At 39.0% G+C, this 23,911-nt stretch overlaps 1 protein-coding gene across 1 annotated transcript in view; it reads left to right on the forward strand.

Moving 5' to 3' along the window:
- The window catches only part of LOC309844056 (uncharacterized protein), an 82,409-nt gene that overhangs the window by 50,336 nt on the left and 8,162 nt on the right, over window positions 1-23,911 (forward strand). The window contains exons 4-6 of the mRNA XM_082690220.1: window positions 9,674-9,775; window positions 10,603-10,787; window positions 12,943-13,050. Coding sequence (XP_082546346.1) covers window positions 9,674-9,775; window positions 10,603-10,730 — 230 coding nt within the window. The 3' untranslated portion in view covers window positions 10,731-10,787; window positions 12,943-13,050. The remainder of the gene's footprint in view (window positions 1-9,673; window positions 9,776-10,602; window positions 10,788-12,942; window positions 13,051-23,911) is intronic.

Consider the following 23,911-nt stretch of genomic DNA (forward strand, 5'->3'; position numbering starts at 1 on the left):
ATATTGGGCACTTGTTAAAGGTTTCAAAAGCTCATCCATTCCTGGGGATTTAATCTTCACTGTTTCAAAGTTCTGGGAGGATGCTCTAGTTTCTTGTGCTTTGTCTTGGAGCTACTTTGTTAAAAACCACAGCTATTAAAACACTGAGTTTCATAAGGAGTCACATTTGTTTTTGTTCATAGCCCAGGGGAAAAAAAATCAATAAACAATAACTAACAAGAGATAATTACACAAAAACTGTATTTGTCTAAATATTGACAAAATAAGAAACAGAAACACTGGTTTCTTCAGACCTCACATATCCCTTTTCTAGAAAACTATAAAATATGTCCAAGATAAAAGATTTAACTAACATTTGTAACACTGAAGATTATTTTACATCTGATCAAGAATGTTAGAAACAAACTACCTTCTCCAATACTGAAATAGTAAGTTTTTGGAAATCAGGAGACATTTTTCTCGGTTTCCAGAATCTAATTACATTGTTTGGTACATAGTGGATGTTAAAGTAAAACATTTTTAAATTATAAAATTGAGATAGATACACTCTTGCCTAGTCAGAGTGAATTAGAAAACAAAGGACCATTATTCTTAGAGGTTTTCTTTGGGAAGATAAGAGAAGAGTTGAATATTTTCTTGATGGTCCTTTCTTTGAAGTGGAGGAAAGAATAAATCTTCAACTGATTACTTGGAAAAAAACGTTATATTTAAAAAAAAAATCTGAATTTGGGATTCCTAACTTTTTTTTTTTAAAGATTTTATTTATTTGACAGACAGAGATCACAAGTAGGCAGAGAGGCAGGCAGAGAGGAGGAAGCAGGTCCCCCGCTGAGCAGAGAGCCCAACCCTGAGATCATGACCTGAGCTGAAGGTAGAGGCTTTAATCCACTGAGCCACCCAGGCACCCTGGGATTCCTAACTTTTATTAAGAAACTATATTGTTCTAAATGCATTGCCCATACAAATGTACCAGGGCCTACAGCCTATGTGTTAAAAATTAATAGGCCATATGGCACATGGGCATGCACGCGCGCACACACACACACACCCCCCCAGCTATGGCATGTTAAAGACTTGCCAAATCATTCTAATCCGTTATCTGCTCCCACTCTGGTGAACACCCATGTCCTTTCTCTTCTCCAAGCTACTAGCCCATCCGTATTCTATTATTTCAGTGACATCTCTCCTCCTACCCCAAAGCCCTTAAATCTAAGTCATTATCTAATATCGAAAGATTGAACAAGTATAGGAGAGAATATGTAATTGACTGAATATATGGTTGTTGCTTTTCTTTAGCACTCAGAGCAAATTGAATAACACAAAAGAAAGAAACTTCTGGTCTCTGTTCACACTATTATTTCTAAATATGTGAAATTTCACTATGGTGCCAAACCATGTAATGACTAACCAATGAGGAGCCAATAAAACATGACAGATGCTATGGGATTAGGGAGCAGCAAAAGTCTGAGCACTTGTTTGGATGTGTCTGTCTCATGGTGGCCTTTTGCTGTCAACCACCTATGCCTATTAGTAGAGACCAGCATAGATACAACACTGTAGATTTCTTTTTAAAGAATTTATTATTTGAGAAATATTACTATATTCTTCCACATTGAAACACAAAAGGAGCTGCGAGAATAAAAGCTGAGATTTTCAGTTGTTCCCTTCAACACTCTATTTAATACTTGTGTAAAAGCAGTTTTTAATACAAGAGGCCTGTTGATGGCTTGAAGAAATAGGATGCCTGCACCAACCTTCTAATTGTCTGTTTGAAATAAGAGACTTTGATTTTGAGCACAAAAACTTCACTCTATTTAGAGGGGTAAGAAAACCTACTGGTTTCAAAAACCAGGTAGGAAGGTATTTTTATGTTGCTGCCTAGAAATGAATAGTAGAGGGGAAGCTGTTTTTTGCCTTCTCATAGAACTTAACTCAAGTTATCAACTTTATTAGCTCTTAATTTTATCTCCCGATTACAGATATTTATGTCTTTTCCCTCTGCTAAACAACTTAGAGATCAACTAGATAACCATTTGAAAAGTTGTCATGATAGATCTTTATGGACATAAAACATACGGCCCATTTCTAAGAGCCTTCACTTCTTCCTTCTTTTGGGTGGGCCTGGCTTCATCTGAAATAGCAGGAGAGGAATTAGTTATAAAGGCAACACAAAAACACTTTCATTCTTGACCTTTCCCATTAAATTGTGACTCATTCGCCAAGTGTGATATTGTTGCTTCCTCTGAAAGTTTAGTGTCAGATGCAGACTGTTCCCTTAGGTAGCAGATCCAGTATCTTGGACAACATGATTATATAAATAGTATAATTATGACATATTTTATGTCACACCAAAAGGTGCATAAAATTATTCACACAAGCTCTGATAGTAGTATTAGCTGTGATTGGAAGACTATGACTAACTCTGTTTTAAAATATTTTGTGGTAAATCTTAGCTTTTTTTTTTTTTTAATTAAGGGAAAGAGATGATAACTGGGTTGAGTTTGAGAAAAAAATGAACAAAATTAAAACCTATGAAAGCCTTTGGAAGGGACAACACTTTAAGTCATAACACTCAAATGCATACACCTGGCTAGATTCAAATATTAACTCCCTTCCTTCTCACCCCCCCCTTATTATCTATGGCCTTAATTCTTCCTACTTCCATTTCCTCCTCTCTAAAATGGGATAATAATAGTATCCGACCTCAGAGTTGTAAGAATTGAGAGAACACTTGGCAGTTTAACCATAGCCAGTAACTAAAGTCACTTAATAGATGAGATTTCATTTTATGTTTATGGTGCCGTGTTTAATGAGCACATAGCAGGTGCTCCTTCATTATTGTAGATGAGAGGACCAATGTGGTTTTTTAGAAGTACTGTGTTTTGTAACTTCCTTAACTGTTATTTTAGTCTCACCTTGGATGTGAAGTGATAGGGGAGCAGAAGCCAGTGAAGAGGAAGTACAAAGAACAAAAGGAAAAATAAGATTAAAAATGCTAAGAAATAAGTCCTCACGAAAGGTCTAGATAAATCCTGAACCTCCGGGGAATCTCAGAAGAGGGCCGGACCTTAACAGCCTTGTAAAGGGACTCTTCTTTTCACCCTGATGCTAAAAGGTAGCCTGCCCTTCCCTAGAGGTCAAGGAAAATGCTAGGCCTTCGCCTCCCAAATGGCTGCTCTCCTCACATGCATACTTGTGAGAGCGCACGTCTCTGGAAAACTCACAACGATTCTCACCCACCGTGGCCTCCGTGGCTCACTGTCAACAAAGCCCTTGAAATGCACACAGCACGTGAAATCGCCCTGGCGATGGCCTTTAGTGCTGGCGGATAAATTAAAGGCAGCCCTTACGCTGGGCTGGGCAGTACGGTCGTGAGCCTTTCAGAAGCACATCCTGTTCATTCATTTCCAATCAATGTCTGCTAGCTAAAGCCCCCCTCAGGCATGACTCCTTGCGGAATATTTTCACGAACCATTTGCCGCCCTACCCGAACGCCAGACTCCCCATCTGACCTCCTACCCTGCGTCAAGGCTCCGCGTGGCACGCGGCGGCCGCGGCGTTCCCGGCGGGACCCACACAGACGGCCGCCGGCTCCTCTGCAGGGCCCCACCCCCCAGCCCCCGCGCCTCTCCACCCTGGCACCCGCTCCGCCCCGCACCCCGGGTGGCGCCCCTGCAGGGCCGTCCCCACGACGCCTCCTCTTCACAGAAACTCGGAGTCAAGTAAACCACGAGGACGGATCAAGGTTTCAAAGTGCCGGAGCCTGTCCCAGGCCTGTCCTCCCACGCGGTCGGGGGCTGGGAAACCGAACCTGGCGTCTGGCTTTCCCCGGAGACGCGACGCGCGTGTCCCGCGGTGGCCGGGCTCGCCGCCCCCACGTGACCCGCACGTCGGCCCGGGCCTGGGGCGGCTTTCCCGGCCGAGCCCCGCCTCCTCGGGTCCTGCTGCTGCACCGCCCTGAGCACGCCCGAACCGGCCAGCCGGGCGGCTGGGGCTGGGAAACGGCGGAGGTCACGACTGAAGGGAGCTTGCCTGTCAGGGACGCTGAGCTGTAATAGCTTTCAGGGGGCCTGGCTTTCTAATTCGCCTTTGTCCCTCTGGCTGGAGGGGATAATGCTGTGATTCTTTTCCTTACAATGGCAAGGCCGTGCTCTGCTGGCTTTCCCCTTTTGATCAGCCACAGTCGGTACACACTGAACTTTCTCCTCTGCCCTCCAAGTCTCAAGTGGCCAAAGCGATGTCCGCGAAGTAGTACAGGGGATGCAGTTTTAGCCACCGGAGACCTAGAAAGAGACTTTCATATGCCTACCTCTATGCCCGTTTTCCGGACACCCCACCCCCAGACCCTGCTTCCTAAGGGAGAGCCGCCCATCATTTTCTTAAGCTCTTCCATTACTTGAACAAACGACACCCCCTACCTCCCAACCCCACCCTTTTATCAGCTGTCACCCTCCAGGTTAGGAAGCTACTTGTCCGAAGCCAGATTTCTGACTTGAAGTTGTTTGATTTACGATTTTGATTCATAGGCAATAATAATAGTTGAGGAAAGAAGAATCTTAGGAAACGGTCATTTTTTTTAATTGTTCAAATTTTTATTTTGAGGCATAGTATGAGAAAGTGTCATTCTTTCACAGTTTCCTTGATAGTCTTTCTCCCTGCAAACTTGCCAGTATGTCAGCTTATAAATACCAGGTTAAATCCTTGCTTGCCTGAAAAAAGCTTCTAATCCACTCCATGATCTTCTGAAAGGACATACTGAGACCCTAATCCCTGAGGGCCCTCAACATTGTTTTTCACTCCAGACACCAATCTTTGAGTGCACAGCCAAACAGGAGGAAAGAGGGGGAAACTGCCTTACCCACATTAGGCAAACAAGGTATTGTGGTAGCGCTTCTTTTTCTTTTTCTTTTTTTTTTTCTTCTTCTTGATCCTTTGCGTAATTGCAGTACTCTTCTGATTCACTTTGCCAGTCCAGACTTGGCTACTAGCCCTGTAAATTGTTTTCATATAAATCTGGAAGTCAAGAGGGAAAGCCTTTAGCCTAAAACTCAATTTAATTCCTGTTGGACCAAAGGAGGACTTTGTAAAGACAAATAAAATGTGTGCCTATCACTTTAATATCCAATTCCTAAAGAAAGGTTTGGTTTACTGTCCTCCAAGTTGATTCAGAAGGAAGCCTTAACATTCTCTTTCAAGGTCATGGCTGTGTTGTCCTCTTGCCGGAGTTACAAAATAGACTGGAGTCAGGGCAGGCAGTGAAAGACAAGGGGAACAAAGCTTCATTACTGTTTCCTAGTGGGCCCGTGCCCACCAACTGGAGGTCAAGAGAGTACAGAGAAGCAAAACTCACTTCCACCAGGGAATGGATGGAGGCAGGGGAGAGAGGTTCACCGTAGCAGAGTGGTGTATGTGTTGGCTGAGGAACACACACTCTGTTGTCTGTTAGTGATTGCTCAATTTGTTTACATGGTAACTCATTTATGCTGCTGTTCTTTGTTCTTTCCTGAAGATAAACTATCCAGCAGAGCAAATCTTTGTTCCTTATGAGCTCATCTGCTCCTGCAGTCTGCGCCACACCTGTAATTATAATTATGGCCTACTGCTTGGGGTGCTGTAATCCTTTCTAGTGAAACCAATTGTGAGTTCACCACCAGAGTTACTTAGCGAAGAGAGAATGCCTGGATTGATGGAACCAGCATCATTAGTCCCTTTCATTGCTTATTCTGGCTGCGTTAAGCCTTCTATTAAGATTCAGGTGATTACCATTTTTCAGTAATATAAAGTCATCCTTGCATTTTCAACAGAACTGTGATATTAATCAACTGAAAGTGGGACAATCTGGACAAACATAATGAGACGAGACTTTCTGGGGAAAAAAAAACAGCTGATACTGAGAAATAAAAGAATTAGTGATATTGCATCTCAGGTATTACATTGATAAAAGAAAGAGAATTCACATAGAATGGTGTTGGTAAATCATCTGTAGGCTGTTTAGACCGTATCTTTCTTATGAGATGGGTATGCGTTACAACAGTAACAGACTCAGTGTGCGGCCGAACTGTTTCCGCAGAAAGAATAGTCCACCATTAAGCAGAAACGGCCTCGTGGCTTGACGAACTCATTGTCCTTCAGATGAAAAAATTTAACACAGAACTTATTTGTTTCAATTATACTGAGACTTAGGGACATGCAGGCCTTGTTCTGAAATAACAGAGTTCCTTTTTTTTTTTTTTTTTCTCTGAAGAGACATTGTTTCTCTTTAGTATAGTGTTTTTATCCTAGATACTTGATAAGAAAAGGAATTTGTGATTATGAGTGTGTATGCAGTTTGCAGTTATAACCTTTTCTCTCCCTGGCTTTAAAATAGGAGGAGTGGGTTTTTCAAACCATGTAACGCAGATAAGACTGTTTTTCTTCTACAAGGTTTCATTTCTAAAATCTCAGCCCAAATATTATAGCCTTCAATTGGTCTATTGTATTTCAGACAGACAAAGGATTTAGTCAACTGCAGTGGCATTTCAGCCTTTTAATCCTGTTGCAAATTACTGGATGTACCATGGGACTTTTCTCTGGTGTATCAAATAAAATTCAACTTGAGAAAATAGAAGAAACAAAATGGAAACAAATAAGAATGGTCTAGGACAAAGATGATGAATTTGATTTATCAGTAGGCCCGCATTCATCTCATGAAAAGTGCTTTTGAATACAATGAGTGTGTTGCAAAAATCTATAGTCATGGAAAAAAAAAAAAACCCTGCTTTTTAATAAAGAAGAATCCCAGATTTTTACAATTAGCAATGAATATTGCCTCAGGCACTGGTTCTCCAAGTGTGGTCTTTGGACAAGCAGCATCAACATCACTTAGGAACTTGTCAGAAATGCACATTCTCAGTGCATTCTAATTCAGAAACGCTGGGGCTCGAGCCCCACATTGCCTATTTTAATAAGCCCTTTGGGTGATTCTATTGCCCACAGGCTTAGATCAGTGTAATAGCCTCCTATCAAACCTGCTCAAGGGTTTGCTTCCCATAAATTATTCTCCACACTGTCTCCAGAATGTTCTTTAAAAGTAGTCATGTAATTATGTCAGCCCCCTCCTTAAAACCTTTTCCTTGTTCCCCACTGCTGTTGGATCAGGATATTCATGTTCAAGATTCTCCATCCACTGGTCCCTAATTTGTTCTGTAGTTCCTCTCTCCCCCTTTCCCTTGATCCACTCCACTGTCACCTCCACCTGCCAGGCCACATGCACACACAATCCGTACCTTCACAACTTGCACACCCACAAAGTTCCAGGCTTTCTGAACTCCTTGCAGTTCTGTATGATACTACGGTCTTCTCATTCCCAGTCTTTACATTGTTCCTCCTGAAATACCCTTATCCCTTCTTTCCCACCTGTTCCTTCCCACCTCTCTTTATCTAGAGGACTTGTTCTCAGTCTTCCAGGATTTCTGTTGGTTCTCACTCATCTCCTCTGGAGCACTTTGCTCGCTCATTCTCACCCACCCACACTTAGGCTAGATTTCTTTCCTAGTCTTGCTACAGAGCATTGCGTATGTTTCCATCTCTGCACTTGTCGCCTAGAATTACAGACTTACAATCACTTAAGTTTTCTCCCCCTGACTAAACTGTATGTTTCTGGATGGCAGTGAACTCTCTCTTAAGTTCTTGATATCCCAACATCCAGGGTTTGGTTCATAATAAGCATTTAATAAATTTGTGTTGATTGACTGAATGAATGAGTATGGTGGTACTGCAGATGAACAGAATTGGGTCCAGAGAAGAAAAGTTCACAAGGGATTGGGACCACAATCTATTTTGTGGGGATTAACACCCTGATCCGCTGTTGCTCAATCCAGTGTCCATACCATGAAATCATACTGTTTTCAGACCAAAGGGAAAAGTTCAGATGCAAAAAGTTCAACTTTAACATAGTGGTGGTGCTTTTTCTCCCCCCAGCTTTATTGCAGTTTAATCAAAAAATAAAATGTAAGATAGTTAAGTGCATATCAGGGTGATTTGATACATGATGATAAACATTGTGAAAGGATCCTCCATCTCATGAACACATCTGTCACCTCACATATTTATCTTTTTTGCATGTGTCAGAACATTTAAGTTCTTAGCGAATTTCAGTTATAGGATGCCGTGTTATCAACTATGGTAACTATGTTTCACGTTAGGTCCTCAGAACTTACACATCTTATAGCTGCAAGTTTCTACTCTTTTATCAATCTTTCCTTCTTTTCCCCACCCCCTGCCTGCACTCCCCGCAGCCCCCTGGCAACTGGGACTGTTTTTACTCTTTGTTGAGGTGAGTTTGGCTTTTCAGAAATTCCACAAAGTAGTGATACCATGCAGTGTTTGTTGTCTGTGGCTGGCTTACTTCACTTAGCATAAGGCCCTCCCAATGGCACTGTAATCTAAGTAGTCTGTTAAGGTCAAAATTTGGGGGATTTAAAAATCCCCTCTCTCTTTTTCCTTTGCAAAGATTAAACATACTATTACCATCGTAGATGTAAAACACCCACAGGATTTTTTTCAGTATGTAAGTGCTATGCATAGGTTTGAGTGTGAGAGAATATGGCAGACTTTTCCAATTCAGATTCAAACACTTCCTGCCTATTGAATCATGTTCAGCTCTTAATCTTACTCTGCACTTTTCAGAATGATCTAAGCATTAAACCTCTCTTGAATTCAATGGGAGCACTATGCCCAGTCAGGCCACATGAACCAGAGTGAGAAAAAGGACTGTCCTACAATGAAGAATGGAGTTTTCAATTGTCCTTAGATGATGACATTAGAGATGTTATTAAAGGAGGAATTCAATAAACCAGGCTTGTAAGTATGGATCTCAATTGGCCCTTTTAGACAGAGGCCCTTGTTAGAGATGACACTGTTTCTTTGATTCTCCAAGGACTTCTAAAAGACAGTGCACACTCTGCTTAAGAAGGGTCAGGAAATCACTGGCTTTATTAAGATGTTAATGTGTCAGGAAACATGGTCACTAAGTAATTAAAAAGAATCCAAAACCCTTTCTAACAATGAACAGATGGCCAATTTGATTACAAAATTGTCAAACATTTGTTAACTTACATCTTGATGCTGTACTAGGGCAGAGACAGAAATCAGTCAAATATATACTTTTCATTGAGTCTGCATTTCGATATACAGGAATCTGGCTCCAGAACTTACCAGCTGGGAAATATTATGGCACTTCCCAAGCCTCAGTTTACTGGCCTACGGAATGGAGGTCTGTAAATGTCTATATCTTTCTTAGGATCTGAAGATTGGGTAAGATCATCTCTGTGAAGAGGGAAACTTAGAACCTAGCTCCGTTGGGCTCAGCAAATATAACCTATTAATGTCCAGACCCAGTGCACCAAATAGATCATTGGAAGATACTGGATATCCCTCATGCATATACACACACCTATACATATCCTCCCCCACCCTCATTGAAACTCCAGTGGAAGTTCAGAGCAAAAGTCTGTCATGTGAGGGGGCTGTAGTTTTCCTGTTAATCCAGGAAGTTCTGAGACACATTTGGGTGACAAATACATCTGAACACCCCTAAAATAGGACAGAATTACTACCAAGCAACATACACTCAGCACATGAGAGAAATACAACTGAAAATATTTGGGTTTTTTTTCTCTCCTTTCCCCCACAGCCATCAAGAACAGAGCTTGGTCCTCTGTCTCCACACTTCCCTGGTTTTTGAGGTCCTGCACCTTCCTCTGCCACACCTGTCCCTGCGTGCTGCTCTCGCCAGGTCTGTGTTCCCGGTCTCCATTCCAGGTTCCTGCTTCACTTCTCCTTCTCAGGTTTTACTTTCCATTTCCCTCCTGTTCCACTCTCCACACCCTCCTCTCACTAGCGAGACCTGTAGCGCTTTTTAAGAAAGCTGCATTATATGTACTTCATGTTTTGCATGCATTGAGATGATTTGACTGATTAAATTGTCACTGGTGTGACACCCAGCCAAAGAGGAGCCCAAGAGGGGTGAATTCAACTCTCAGTGGAGTAGGGGACTTTCAAGGGGGCTGGGTGGAACAAAAATATGAACTTAAAGGCGAGACTGTTGAAGTCTCTGAAATAATGCAGGACAACAACAGATTGAAATAGGCTTGTTTATTCTGTCCTAGAATTGGAGAATTTGTGAGTCTTTCTTGCTGCCTGAAGGGAATAGTCTTAATAAAACTAAAAGAGGCATAACATTGTAAACTTAGGCAACAAATTCCCCTGTAAGGTTTTACCAACTGGCAATGAAAATCACTGAAAAAAGGATTAGATAGGCTATGACTGGTAGAGCATATTAAATTAACCTTCTTTGACCAACCTCCATGCTGTTCTCAGGCTCAAATGATAAGTTACCTTTTTTTCAGAGCCACCTTATCGGCTCTGAGAACACAGGGAACCCTGTTTTTCATTTCCTGCATCTCTCTGGAGATGTAAGTTATAGTGAGCCCAGAGTTATGGAGTGAAAATGTAACTTCAGATTTCAAGAGTGAAAGGACAGATCATCAAGGCTGAGGTGTGTAGTTGACCTTATCATCATTATCACTCTGTAGAAGTCCTCTGACCTGTCTTATCTTCCAGAATGCCGCATGCTTCATCTTCTGCCTCTGAGAGTCATGTCTGCTGGGTTGTTGGGCTACATTATCTTAAGAAGGGTATCCATTCTTGCAAAACGACCTGTACAGCAATGTAGTGAATCCAAGGCATGACCCCTAAATTACAGGAGTCACAGGTGACAGCAGTTTCATGGTTGGCATACCCAACAGGTAAGTACATCTTCGTGTGTGGTCTCTGATGACTTTTTTCTCTTATGTACATGTGCGTTCAGGCTGGAGGAGGAACTCACAGTGCCTTGTATTTTTTGATCATCAATTTTAAATCTAGCATATAGAGCCTTCTGTAGATGTTTAAAGAAAAACACAGAGTCAGTATTTAGGAAGTTAACTGAGGTCCTGATTTTTCACTTCTTTGTCCTTCCCCATATCCCATTTTGTTAAACAAAAAGGGTCATGGATACACAGAAAAGCTGAATTAGGAATTTAGCAGGTTACTAACATTAGTTGCTATTTTAAGTGATATATATGTTTATTAGATTTCAGAAATTTTCATTTATTAATTGCGATTACCCCCTTTGAAATGGTTGAATTTGACATGTATTTTTGAACCACAAGTGTTGAGTTTCTGGCTGCTCACCCACACCTGCCCTGAATGAATTCACTATAGCTTTTTGGATTTTTTGTTAGGGGGAGGTTGATTTGATAGTACAGATCAAAAAGACTATCAGGAGTGCTGAAAGCTCCTTTACAAACCCCGCATAAAATGGATATGCTAAGGCACTTTAAGCTTTCTTGGATTTATTTAGTAGCTTCTCTCGGAAGAGCTAGAATAAATTGGGACTATGTTTATTTGAAAGAAGGAAGATTATGAGTTACCTAGTTAGGAGTCACAGACTTAGATGTGTTGTTTTCCTTATATGTATTTAATTGAGACTACTGTGAAATTCATTTTTAAAAGGTTAAAATAAAATTTGCAAAGTATAACAAGAAAAACTGGATTTATAACTTGTGCTGGTGGCAGGGTGGGGTTGGGGATGGGGGCCGGGGAAGACTGATCTCCCTCTCAGGAAAAAGCAACCCCTTGAAATGAAACATGAGCTATGCTATGCTCAATAGATTAGGACTATATTTAGAAAGGAGGCAAAGCAAGATAAAGAGCTCAGATGGCAACACCCCATTTCTGGCTTCACACATTTTCCTGCCTGGGAAGCCTATGCAAAAGGATCAGTCCACCCAGGGATATGTTAAGGCTTCAGAGAGTTCCAGAACCCCCTTTGTAGACTTAGCAATTTAACTCAGCATTTGAATTCAGTACAACACACTTGCAAGTGGCTTGCAAGTTTGATCAAGACCTTTGAGTCAACGTAGAGATAGGAAAAGACAATTATATTAAAAGTAGCTATAATTTTGGTGAATATTCCAAAAGTTTGATTAAAGCTTAAATCCTAAATTAAAATATTTGTTTTCCAAATGCCTGAGGCAGTGTCATCAAAAAGCCTCCTCAGAAAAATGATGAACATCACTATTCCCACAACTCCTTCAGCATACTAAGGGGCTTATGAGACTTCACCTTAGGGGCACCTGCGTGTCTCAGTTGGTTAATCCTCTGACTCTTAATTTCAGCTCAGGTCGTGATCTCAGCCCAGTGTTGGTCTCCTCACTGAGCACAAAGCCTGTGTAGGATTCTCTCTCCCTCTTCCTCTGCCTCTCCCCCTCCTCATATACACACTCTCTCTAAAAAAGAAAGAAAGAGAGAGAGAGAGAGAGAAAGAAAGGAAGGAAGGAAGGAAGGAAGGAAGGAAGAAAGAAAGAAAGAAAGAAAGAAAGAAAGAAAGAAAGAAAGAAAGAAAGAAAGAGAGAAAGAAAGAAAGAAAGGATTTCACCTTAAAGTTGGTGGGACATAGAAGCCATTTTAGTGAAAAACGCCAAGGTTAGCATTATGCCTGAGGTCCCACAGCTCAGTCCAAGGATTGTGCTCTCTCTTCAGATTCTTTTCTCCCAATTATTACAGTGTTGATTTCTGTTGCCTTCTACATTTCCTTCCCAGCAACAATGTCCTCACCTGCTCTGTGCCACGGGTGCATCTGGAGTGCCGCATTTCTTTCTCCTACAAGACTGCTTTCAGTGTCAGTGCTATCCCAAGGAAAAGTGGAACAAATTTCTAAGCAGTGAAAGAACTCAATATTAACTGTTCTGTTACATGTATTTTTCTCTGGTTTCCAAAATGACAAGTGATGCCAATGAATTAGACTAAAAACTAAAACCATCCCAAACCAAAGCCAATACATTGATGTGCTGATTATTAAAATTTTGATATGAGAGAGCTAGACCTGATGCCCTCTTATTTTTTCTCTTAATGCTCTAGTGGAAACCACTTGGAGGAACTCTTTGGTTCCTTGGAGGAATCTTAGTCTCAAAGGCTGGAAGTTCCAGGCCCTCCTCTGCAGGTAATGAAGGAGATATTTCAGAGCAGGTGGGTCCTGTGTCAGTTTCCATACGTAAACATTTAGGTAACTCCTTTTCCATCCATAATCCATTCCATTGTCTGGTAGATTTAATAAAGATACAAAAGGATGGATTTGTCAAGATTGAGGCTAAAAGATACCTCTGAAGTTTTAAAGAGTTATGATCCCTAGTCAATTTCTGAAGCTAATCTCCTCAGTAAGTTTTATGTTCATCTTAATCTTTGCACATCTGTAAGAGAAACATGTGCATTTCACTGCATCAAATCACCTACCAAGGCTTTGAGGGCTGTTTCATTCCTATCATTTCAATAGGTGTATTTGAAACTCAGTGGCCTGCCAAGATTGAGAACTATTAGTTCTCAGATACCTTTATCTGATGTAACACATCATTAAAGAGAATGTATTCTATCCTTTATCTTTGTTTTGGTGTCAATTTCTTCTCAACCCCAACCCCCGAAGAGAAATGAGGCTGGGTGTTTAATAATAGTCCTGAACTTAAGAACATAATATTTGAGCTTCTTTACATGCTGTTAAGCATGGTCTCTGGGAATTCTCCACCCAAGTGCTATACAAACTTTCTGAACAAAACGGACCTTGATCCTGCATGGTTTTTCACAATGCTTCCATTGATAATCTAAGATGCCAACCACCAAAGTGAATGTGGTGGTGATGTCATTGCTGATACAGTTCCACCAAATCACACACTTTAGTGAAGCAAGAAAAATCAGAGTTGCAACATCCTGGTGGAATAATGCATTGCAGCAGTAATAAGGAGACAAAAGAAGGCATGTAGATGCTTTGGATTAGGCAGAAATGGTGAAAAATTATACTAACTATACTAGTTGCCTGGCAAGACAAGCAAAAAAAAGGTTTCATCTTTTGGAATAAGGAGTATAGTTTTTATGCTCTTTATAAGGCAGAAATGCTAAGAATGAGGCTCCAAAGTCTACCCTGTAATGTGGCAGGAAAAAGAAAGCTATTATATCATACTCACTCTAGGAGCACCTGGGTGGCTCAGTGGGTTAAAGCCTCTGCCTTTGGCTCAGGTTATGATCTCAGGATCCTGGGATCAAGCCCCGCATCGGGCTCTCTGCTCAGCAGGGAGCCTGCTTCCCTTCCACTCTCTCTGCCTGCCTCTCTGCCTACTTGTGATCTCTGTCTCTCTGTCAAATAAATAAATAAAATCTTAAAAAAAAAAAAAAAAAAAAAAGAAAGGACCTATCGTACTCATTCTATAATGCACAAGAATGAAATTTGGGACATTCTCAATTTATCAGCAATAAAATATAAGAGCACCTATAACTCATGAAAAGTTTCCCTAATTAAGGAACAGGCTTTCCATCCCATACATCTACCTGAAATAGGTTTCAGAGTCTCAGAGAGGCAGGGACATTGCCAGAAGCACTCATTTCTGAATTCAAGAATTCCTTCTTATTTTAACCCTTAGATTTCTAAGCACAGGGTGGGGGCAGTCTATGGTAATTTAATCAGAAGTTGGTAGAAAATACTAAATGCTACAAAGAATGGCAACTGCAGAGGTACCAGTGAGACCAGAACAGAAAGAGGACAACTCCCAAGAGCACTAAGTACATAGGAACCCCAGGCTTTAAGACACCTCTTAACTTGGCAATGGGCAGTCATCACAGTAAGACCCTGGATGTATAAAAAGTCGAAGATTTAAAATTCATCTGTCCAACAAATATAAATTGGATGTCCACAGTACCATGATAAAGAATACATAGTCCTTGCCTCAAGTTGCTAATTTATAGGCGGGAAGATACAGAAGTTGACAGGCATTTACAATAGAGACCAGAGCAATGACTAAAATGTGATCATAGAGCACAAAGGATGGGCACCTCCCCTAGGAATGAGATGAATGAGATGAATGAGATGAGGCTGCAGCCAGAGTTGGACTATGTGTTTAAATTAGGTGAAGGAGGAAGAGGGCAGGACATTCCAGGCAGAGGTGGAGTAATCTATAGAAAGGCACAGAAGCAGAGAGACTTAGCAGTTCAGAATAGCAAGAGTGTAGGGGGCATCAGGAGATTGCAAGAAAAGTAAGGTGAGAGACTCAGGCATAGATCTATCTGTCCGTGAAATCTTTTCCCATCTTCTTTTGCTTCCGTATAGATTTGCTTGGCCTTGAAAGAACTGACTGTCTTCAAAATCAAACTTTTGTTTAGTATGTAAGCAGTATACTTCCTTTTAACATAAAAATAGAAAACAATAATATGATTTCATTTTTGTAACTTTCCAAACTAGCAAATATAATGTGTGATATTAGAAATGAGGATATTGGAATCCTTTCACTATATATATATGTATCAAATAAAAAAATCAGGATATTGGTTACTCTTGGAGGGAGTAGTGTTTGTGAGAGAGTACAGGGTTGTGGGGGCTTCTGGAATGCTTGGTAAATGGCCTGTTTCTTGACCTGGGTGTTGATTATGCAGATATGGTCACTTTGTAAAAATTTGTTAAGCTGTATATTTATGATTTTGTACTTTCCATATGTAATATGGGAAAATTTTTTAAATGTTGGTTTTGTACTTATATACTATCAAGAATTAGAAAATGCTTTCTTTAAAAAAATATATCATTTATACCTTACACCAGGTACAAAAATGAACACAAAATGAATCAAAGATCTAAACATTAGAACTAAAAAAATAAAACTCTTAGAAGAAAACAGGAGAAAATCTTTATGGCATTGGATTTATTATATCAAGTAATATGGCTTGTAAATTAGACTTCATCAAATTAAAAACTTCTGTACATCAAACGACACTATTTTAGGAGTAAAAAGACAATCCATAGAATAGGTAAAATATTTATAAATCATGTATCTGATAAGGGATTAATATCCAAAATATATAAGGAACCCAGTGTTCAATAACAATAACAAAAAAAATCAACCCTATTTTTAAAAAGTGGGCAAAAGACTTCAACATCCATTTCTCCAAACAAGATGTACTAACGAGCAATAAGCCCATAAAAAAGATGTTCACCATCATTAGTCACTAGGGAAATGCAAAGCAAAACCACAGTGAAATATCACTTCACATCCATTTAGAAGGCAATTATCAAACAACATCAACAGCAAAAACGTAAAATAACAAGTGTTGGTGAGCATGTGGAGAAATTGGAACCTGCTTGTGTTGCCAGTGATAATGAAAACTAGTTGAGCTGCTTCGGGAAACAGTTTGGTAGTTCCTCAGAAAGTTAAACCTAGAATTACCATATGACTCAGCATTCTACTCCTAGGTATATACCCAAGAGAACTGAAAGCAAGGACTGAGATTCATGAACCAATGTTCATAGCAGCATTACTTACAATGGGCAAAAGGTGGAAATAACGCAAATGCTCATCAGCAGATGAATGGATCCAAAGATGTAGTATATACATACAATGTCATATTATTGGCTAGTCAAGAACAGAAGAAGCTCAGAGACACTCACAGAAGACTCGGGGTAAGCATTAAGATTTCTTATAAAGCCACAGAAATTGAGACAATGTAAGGTTCACGCAGGAATGGACAAATAGGTCAACAGCTCATGTCCTATCATTGGTATAATGGGTATCAACAGAGCTCACTCCTCTACCTGACCTCCTTTAGGTTTCTGTTCAAATGCTATCTTAGTAGTGAGGACTCTTACATGAAATAACAATGTCTTCTCTCCCCACCCCACCACTCTTCTGATTTCCCTTTTTCAGTAAAGAGTTATCCATCACAATTTAGAACGTTTTGACATACTATATATTTTACTGTGTATCCCTTTATCTTCTGTCTCCCCACTGTAATATAAACTACACAAAATCAGGGATTTCTTACTGCTGTTCACTGCTGTGTCATCAGAGTATAGAACACTACATATTATACAATTAGTGGTTGATATTATTTTTTAATGTAAATGGGTACAAGATTTTAGAATACCCAGAAACAGACTGATACATATAAAGACAGCTGATTTATGAACAAGTTGGCAGTACAGGTAAGTGGGGAAAGGATTCAATAAAGACATTTTATTTCCTTTACCCAGCTTCTCTTATTCCAAAATTTCCCTAGCATTGAAAGAGCTGAATTCCTATAAATCAGATTTCTTTTGGTTTCTAACCCTATACTATCATATCTAACCCTATAATATTTCTTTTGGATTCTAACCCGATAATATCTTTCCTTATAATATCAAAAAGATATAAAGCTCTAGAACAAAGTGGAACAATTAGTTAGAGGTCTCCGTAGAGATTTAAAAATTCATCCCTTCCTTTCATCATACTTAAAAATCAATTCCAGGGGCACCTGGGTGGCTTTGTCGGCGAAGTGTCTGTCTTTGGGTCAAGTCATGACCCCAGGGTCCTGGGATCAAGTCCCACATCCGGCCCCCTGCTGAGCAGGGAGCCTGCTTTTCTCTCTCCTTCTGCTGCTCACCCTGCGTCTATTCTCTCACTCTCTCTGTCAAATAAATAAATAAAATGTTAAAAAAAAAATCAGTTCCAAAGGATTAATTACTTAGAAGTGAAAGTGAAAACTTTAGAATTAAAACAAAAAATAGAATTTATTTTAAAGTTCCAGTTAAGGAAAAATTTCCTAAGGATGACAGAAAAAAATACAAGTTACAAAGTATCTGATTGATAATTCTGACTACATTAAAATTAACAGCAAATATTCATAATGTATTCCATTTAAAAAAGGAAAAATACAAGTCACAAAGCAGCAGAAAATATTTATAAACACATAAGCCACAGAGGAATAGAATCTAGACTGTTTAAAGAAAATCTACAATCAATAGAAAAAGATGAATAATGCAATAGGGAACTGGGCAAAAAAAATGGGTAACTTTGTTAGAAATCAAAGACATGCAAATTAAAACCACAAGGAAATACCCACTTTTTTTTTTAACTCTTTGGCCAAATTTTTTGAAAATTGGAAAATATCAAGTTTTGACAAGGTTGGAGAAGCAGAGCTCTTACACATTTGCTTGAGGGTTGGTAATTGTTACTACTTTGGAAAAAATACCTTCTGACCCAGCAATTTCATTCTTAGGTATATAACCTAGAAAAACCATTGCACATGTACATCTGGAAATATGTGTAAGAATGCTCTATAGAAGTTTTGTCCACAAAAACAAAATGCTGAAAGCAACTTAAACATGCATTCCTCATAGAGTGGAAAGTGAATTTTACCAGAGTTACGCAAGGGAAAATTATACCACAATGCAAAGGGAAGACCCACACTTCATGTGTCAGCATGAATGAACCTAGAAACATAATGCTGAGTGAAGGAAGCAAATCGAGGAAGAGAAACCGTGAATCCATTTATGTAATGTTCAGACCCAAGCAAATGTAAGCAATAATTTCTCTAGAGATGGAGCAAAATGAGTAAGAAAAGCAAAGAATTGTTAAAAGAAGAATGAGTGAATAAACATATAGTTGTTATCCCTGGCTGAGGAAAGCAGTAGAGCTATAAAGACTTTCTTTCTCTTTGGGGATTTAAAAAAAAAAAAAAAAATTACTAAATTCTCTTCCCTTGGCAACATTTCTCTCCATAAAATACCAAAACAAAACAAAAATGTGTTTTAATTTCTGACATTTTTGAGGTGTTTGTGAGATACCTTTCACAACATGGGGTGCTCCAAACTCTTCAAAATTAAACTTCTCCAAACACGGTCAGTGATATTCTTCCTTCCCCACAGCAGGACTCAGTGAACTCAGGGTCTTCGTGTGTTTAGAGTAAAATGGCTTTGCTTTCCTTCAAAATGGTAATTGTGTAATAGTTGCTTGTAAAGGAAATTGATGTGATCATGTCTGGCTGGCAGGAAATTAAGCAGATAAGTGATCAGACCATTACACATCAGCTTTCATGGACCGGCAGCTGGGTACCTGTCTCTGTGTATCATGAGCCTCCATTTCGCTGCACAGCTTCTGGATTTTGTCTTTCTACCATTTCCATATCATCTTCATACATTGTTTTAATTATTTTAAAGTATTTAAGTTACTTTAAAATGTTAAAATCATTATTAAAAACACCTTAAGCAAGGAAAGAAATGTAGGACTTGTAAGCTTTTATTGGCTAAAAGGTGCTAAATAACCAGAGCAAAGAATTTTTTAATAACTGCAACAACAACCAAAGCACTTTTTAGAAATTTTATTAGGGGTAATAAATCTGTAACTACAGGACAAATTTTTAGCCATTAATTCTTATAGAAGGATGTATTGCCTCCTTTTCTGTATTTGAAAAGGGTAAATTTTCACTCTATAAAAGCATTAAAGTCATCACTGAAGCCCCTTAAAACCAAGGGAGCACAATTTTCATATCTTCAAATCATAAACCAAAACTTCACTATATATTTGTATTGAGATGGACGTTAATGCAAACTTAAATCACTATAACATTCTATTATGTTACCTCTCTGATATAAAAAATATATATATATAAAAAAAATCAATCTCAGCACACACTTATTGTAGGTTTGGGGGATTAAAATTGCTCTTTTGAGTATACAAAAAGGAAGGTTTAAGAGGTCTTTGGGAAGCTGTATAACGGGATGAACTCCCAAAGGCTTGTATGCAGTTTCCCTTTGCTACCGTCTAGCTGTGAGCTATCTGATAAGTATTTTTGCTTTTTTGGGTCTCAGTTTTTTTGTATAGATTCTCTCTTATGGTTGCTTCCATTCTAATATGAGATGCTAAATTCTTAATTTTGTCTTTGCTCTTAACAAAAAGATGGGTTGCTTAGGGAGATAATGGAAGTATTTGGGGAAGGAATTGTAAGACTGCTCTCGTTAGTGTCTGCCCTGGAAATCCTGACTTCCTAGGATGCCTAACATCAGCTTCTTATGTAGAGTAGGTACTCCCCGGCAATTCTAAATAAATAAGTGAATGAATGAATGAATGAATGAATAGCTTAAGCTCAGGAAAGCTATCAAAGCTTGTCGTTTAACTAAAATTTTTTCTTCCTTCATTAAAATATCATAGCAAATTCTATGTATGAGTTTTAAATTATCTGATTTTCCTTGGGGAAATTTTTTCTTAACCTCTTACCTTTCTGAACCTTCTTAGCCTACTTACAGACTAACACTGTAAAGAACCATAGTTTAGAAACTGAGAGCACATATTTACTTTTCACATTAGCATTTTTTGGCCAATTGACACGACTTCAACCCACTCACTTAAGAATCTTGAGCTTGTTCATTCTCCATCTTGGATCTCTGGCACTTTGGAAAATGGGAATAACATCGACCTGTTTTGAGCAGGAAAACAGCTAACATTGACAGTGAGCCTGTGGAAGGCTAATCTTTAATTTTAATCAAGGAGAGATATTTACTTGGTTGTTTTCTCTGGAGAAAACTTCTGGAAATGAAACAGTAACCATTAAGAAATAAGTTTTTTTCCCTTCCATGTTGCCAAAGTTTGGGGTAGTCATTGTTTGCTGTGGGTTTTTTCCTTCTCTATTTTTGTTGTTGTGGAGGATTATTATCCTTGTGGGGTATCTGCAAGGTAGTGTTCCCTTCAGTGTCAAGATTTTATTCATGATTCATCAAAGGAAATAATGAGGAGGTGAGAAAATTTAAAGTTCAGAGCCAGGTTCTTTGTGGAAATATATTTAGCACTGAATCTTATTTTTTTCTTTTTCTTTTCTCAGTAGACACTGAATATTTCTGGATAGTTACTGTGAAATATTAGATTAGACACTTTTTAAAGTCAAAGCTAGGAAAATATTATATTAAAAAATCTAATTATTATGAATATCATATCTAGTTTTAATAAAAATGAGCCATAAAACCAGCATGTTTCCCCTTCCCTACAGGTTTTACTGACCATGGTAATTAATCTTAACATCTGTTAAGGTCACTTGCCTTGTGAAATAATAAATTATCAAATAGCAGGGCCATAAAAGAGTGATGATTGCCTGTACGTGGTGCACCATATGGCCCAATTCAGTACCAATATAGGGAACGCCACGTGCTTGGTAAACAACAGGCATAATATGACCTGTGTTAACAAGAGTGGGTTTCTAACAAGCAGTGGAAGTACAAAGTCATATAATGATAAATTTTGGCCTCACCGAGATGGAGCTAATATCATTAGCCATTTATTGCAAAGGAACTTAAATCTTTTCAAATTAAACTCATGATGGATTTTAATCACTTGGTTAATGTTGGTAAATGATTATGCCTCCAGCCATTACGATAATGATCATTATTAGCAAGAGTCTGTTTTTACAATGTTTCTAATGTTTAAAATTAATCTAGAAGTCAAGAGCCATTAAATCATTTCACCTGCAGCTGAATTTAAAAGATGCACATATTTAAATCTGTAATTTAAAAACAAAACTTAGGCAATGGAAAAATACACAAGAAAACCCATTAGCTACAGCGCCACCATGTGACCAACCTTAAAATTCCCTTCAGGAGCAAAAGAGCAAATAGACCAAGAAAACAGGTTTGTGCAGCAAAGAGACTCCACAGTTAGGAACTTCAGATGGATGCTGGTTATTGACCTACAGTGGACCTCAAAACTCCGAGAAGTCAACTTCTATCTCTTTAGAATTATAAGCTTCAAGATCCTGGGAAACCTCAGTAGGAATCAGCAGTGAGTTGCCAGAGAGTCTGCAATTTGCCCAATTCAAGTCACAGATAGAGATTAGCCCTTTAAACAGGAACTACATTTCCAAAAGTAAGAGAAAAAATGGGTGTTGGAGTCATGTGAAAGAGTTGACCATTATGACACAGAGTCATCTTCGAGCACAAGAATAAAGTGTGAACAAAAGGGAAAATTATAGGTACACAACTTTTGAATCATAATCATATCTCCTGTAATCTGAGAAGTCTGTTATCTTCTCTAGGTGTCAGGTTTCACGTCTATAAAGTGCTGGAATGAGACTGGATGATTTTTAAGTCACTTACCAAGTTAGAAATCCTATGGCAAGAATCACTTCAAGACATGTGGCTCAACAAATGTTATGTAAAACTATGCACATAAATTCTTGTACAGAATGAAATTATTCTCTAATAGTCTAATAATATATAAACAGAAGCAAAACACTAAGGGGTATTAAAGAAGAAAAAACAGGAAAAAATAGAAATATTTTATAAATTCAGAAAAAAATGAATTCAGAAATTTCCATTGCCTTCAGAAATAATTCTTAGTAATGTTTAAAACATTTATTTATTCATTCATTTATCAAGTATATCTTGATTTCCAGCAGTGTGCCAGGCATGGTGCTAAGTTTTAGGGATAACAACATAGCATTGAAACTCTTCTCCCAGATAAGAAGGTATCACTGATAGAAGGAACTCAAAACTAATTATCCACGACTAAAGGAGATATGGCTTGAAAAAGAATGAAAAATTAGATTTGTGTCCAAAGAATAAGTAACTTTTTTCAGTCTATAGACTAAAGTTTCTGGTCCCACCCTTATGAGGTACCCCTGGAAATGCTGTTTTAATTCTTAAGCCAAGGATCTTGAAAACCAACCAACCAACCAAACATCCAACCAACCAACCAACAAACAAAAGTGACTAAGGGAATGACGAGTTTTAGTGACTAATGGAAGCACTTAAGAGGAACTAAATATAAACCATCTGACTATATAGACTGACTAAACCGAGTCTAAAAATAGAGAATTAATGAGGAGGGTGGTATTGTTTTCCAGTGCACAAAATGATAACCATGGGAGTGAACAGTAAAGAGGAGTTAGGAAGTGGAAAATTCAGACGGTATCAGGAAAAAAGCTTCCTGTCAGAGAAAATCATTAGCTTAATATGACCACTCAGGGGAAGTGTTAGAAGTTCCACTTGTTGGTCTATTGGGAGCCCACTAACTGGAGCTCCGTCTTGTTAGGATCCCAGGAGAACAATGGGCTGCCACGCCCCTGCCTCTCTGCAAAGGCTAAAGATAGGAGTAGAAAATCTTGAAGAGGGAGGGGCAGGCGGAAAATGTGTGCTAAGGGGAATATGGACAAGCATTACGGAGTTTTTCAAAATTATAAACCATTCAATTAAACCACTTTCCCCCTTCACCTGTTGTTTCTCTTGTTGGTTTGAATCAAAGGGATAAAACAGGCCCCTATTCTACTTCCCTGAGGAGACGACTGGATCCAGGTCCTTAATGTCACTAACTAGACATAATACAGGAAATGTTATTTAAAAGAAGTCAGCACTTGCCATGCATAACAATTCAAATTCCTGGTTGTCTTTCTCCTGTCCTGAAAATAAGGAAATCATCCAGAAAAAGTCACCTGGCCAAGGTGAGTTAGCTCGAGAGCATTCAGTTTGGCTGATTTCTTCTGACTTGCCTACACTCTCATGTTCCAGGGAATCAGAATGTCTCCAGATCTTGTTGGACAGGTGCAAACTCTCAATCAGACCATACTTGCCTCTAATTTGATCACGCCAGAGCGGCACAGACTTAATTATCTTCTATTGCCTTTTTAAAAGGGCAGGAAACAAAAAAGCTCTGTTGTTTCAACAACTGCCCTTTGGGTTCTGTGCTGAGACACCTCTGCTTGGCTTCCATTCCCAGCTTGGAGGTTGGAGCCCAGTTGTGTTTTTCTCATAACTTCTGCCTTGTGGTTTGGACCTTGGCTCTTTTAGCTACTTACGTGACTTCTGACTTTAACCATCTGCCATGTTCTTAGACTGACAACTTGCTGCGCTGATTTTGGTTTCCTGGCTTTTTTTTTTTTTTTAACTTCTCTAGACCTAGGTTATGACCTTGATGTTGATTCATAGAACTTCATCCTAATCTTTGCTTTGATTTATGGGGTAATTAAAAAAAAAATGTTTCAGGATGAATCTGCTCAGATCTGCTGGGATAGAAACTCTAGTTTTCAGACCTGTGCTTAAGTACTTGTCCTATAAAAACAA

The sequence above is a fragment of the Mustela nivalis genome (assembly GCF_964662115.1).
Source record: "Mustela nivalis genome assembly, chromosome: 11".
NCBI classification, from domain to species: Eukaryota; Metazoa; Chordata; class Mammalia; order Carnivora; family Mustelidae; genus Mustela; species Mustela nivalis.